Genomic DNA, 2,500 nt, shown 5'->3' on the forward strand with positions numbered 1-2,500 from the left:
ATCACTATTTTAACGCAATAATGTACATGATTTTACTGTTATTTTTTATATGTTAAAGACCTACTTCACCAGTGGGAATATGAAGGTGTATTAAACTCTGAGATCCTATGTGGTATGAATCTGTTCATCCTATCCTGAGAAAAGGCAGAAGGAGTGCTTTATGGTCTCACTGTCTAACCCTACATTTTACCCAGTAGTGCCATCACAACTGGGCAAATGTAGGGTTAGGATTATCAGGACAGCTGGACCAAGGGAAGACTGAGGGAAGAAAAACCTCATTCATTATATTATAATAGTGATTTTATAATGATAGAACGTCGGTTCCGTATGGGTGAAGTATTCCTTTAATGATAGAACGCCGGTTCCGTATGGGTGAAGTATTCCTTTAAGGATATTTTGATTGGAATACTTTTGTGCTTCTCCTTAAATAACACCTTGAATGCAGGACTTCCAAATATCAGGAAATTAATTGATGTTGTTTTTGCAAGTCTAACAGTTTGAGAGATGTACAAAGTGTATGTTTGGCTTTGAGTTTAAGTTTATGTTGGTTAAATATGACGATGTTACCAGATGGTTCATATCAAGGGTTTATTCATAATAAGTAGCTATTTCATTTTTATTTTTTTATTTTTTTTATTAAGTGAAAAAACAATGAAATACATGATAATAATAATATGCAGTCAATACCAAAGTTATTCATACCCCTGGCAAATTTTTGACTTAAAGTTACTTTTATGAAACCAGCTTGTTCTTGATTGGAAATGCCACAGGCTTCTCCCAGGAGAGAATAAGACGATGTTCAGGAGGCGTCATTGTGAAAAAATAAAAAATAAAAATCCAGCTTTTATTAACATTTGAACAAAAATTGGCATGAATAATTTAAGTTTTGACTGTGTATATATATATTTTTAATTCCCTTGTAGGCAAGGCAAGGCAAGGCAAGTTTATTTATATAGCACAATTCAGACACAAGGCCACTCAAAGTGCTTTACAGGGGCAAGATTAGAATACATAAAACACATTATAAAACATTTAAAAGCGAATAAAAGAAGCAAAATAAAAAAAATGAAAACTCGATTTAAAAACATTTAAAAGCAAATAAAAGAAGCAAATAAAATGAAAATTGCAGGTTAAAATGGAAACAAAAAAGTCTTCAGACATACTTTGGTCAGATCTGTGTTGTGGTAATTGGTAAACCCTAAGTATTTAATTTGTATTTAAATATTTTTTTTTAATTCAGTGACAAAACAGTGAAATAACATGACAATAATGATAATTTAAACCATTATTTTTTTCCCTGACAGACGTACTCAGGTCTGTTCTGCGTGGTGGTGAACCCGTATAAAATGCTTCCAATCTACTCTGAGAAGATAATTGAGATGTACAAGGGCAAGAAAAGGCACGAGGTCCCTCCACACATCTACTCCATCACAGACAACGCTTACAGGAACATGATGCAAGGTAAAGCCTCACCCTCCCTGCGTTCCAATCCCCATACTTCCCTACTATTTAGTATGCCAAAAAAAAAAGATTTAGGATGTCCCAATACATGCACGTCAATTGTAGCATGCTGAAAATACAAAAATGCCCCCACGAACTCCAATAGCATTTTGGAGTATTCGTCTTTATTTTAGACATTTCTCAACATAATGAAATGTCGAGAAAACTGTCTGTGGCCCTAAAACTCTTCTGTACTTTAGTATGTAGTGTAGTAAAAAGAAAAAGTATGTGATTTGGAACGCAGGGTTATTTATACTTCTGTGGCTCTGCGTTCTCTGCGTTCTCAGCTGGGTAGCGCGGACATCGAACGTTCTCATGGACCGTTGATAGTAGTTTCGCCCGCGTGGCAGATTGCACGCCTTAGTTTGATGAAATCCGTTGCTAAACAAATAAAAAACCGGAAGATTTTGAGTTTGATGATAATGAGGAAGAGCTCCTGTGCTGTTGAAATCCCTCCTTGTTGCTCTGATGTCTAATCAAAACCTCTGTGGCGTCTGCGGCATCCGGCGCGTAGTCACATGTTTCAGTTGGTGCGCGACGCGGCTCTATAAAATAACACTATACCTTAAATTGATCTGTTTCAATTTATATAGTGAAACAGTATAGTGCGTAGCTTTTTCATATAAATGCATGTCGGGTTACATTCAAGCCATCGCCAAACGATTTGACACAGAGTTGATTAAACCGAATATCAGCTCCTACAAAACTATCTCTGTATTTCTCGGTATGGCAGCGTTTACAAACTGGTGTCGCGCCCCCAAACCCCCTCCCCCACCCCTCCCCCCTCCCTGACACTGGTGCAGGAGCTCAGAAAAAATCCCAAAAAAGGGCCCGAGAAAAATGTTTCAGATGCACGGACAGTGTTGTTTTTAATTACTCAGAATTCCTCATGGTCGGGGGGGGGGGGGAGAGGCGACAAAATGTATGCAATACTACGCAGCCATGGCATAGCATCAACAACTGAAACATTTCTTGGGATGTTTCTGAGCTCCTGCACTAG

At 37.6% G+C, this 2,500-nt stretch overlaps 1 protein-coding gene across 1 annotated transcript in view; it reads left to right on the plus strand.

The window, feature by feature from the left end:
- The window catches only part of LOC307262874 (myosin-14-like), a 51,438-nt gene that overhangs the window by 5,572 nt on the left and 43,366 nt on the right, over positions 1-2,500 (plus strand). Inside the window, exon 4 of the mRNA XM_080043880.1 lies at positions 1,305-1,461. Coding sequence (XP_079900006.1) covers positions 1,305-1,461 — 157 coding nt within the window. The remainder of the gene's footprint in view (positions 1-1,304; positions 1,462-2,500) is intronic.

This window comes from Ammodytes marinus (genome assembly GCF_949987685.1).
Source record: "Ammodytes marinus genome assembly, chromosome: 16".
NCBI classification, from domain to species: Eukaryota; Metazoa; Chordata; class Actinopteri; order Uranoscopiformes; family Ammodytidae; genus Ammodytes; species Ammodytes marinus.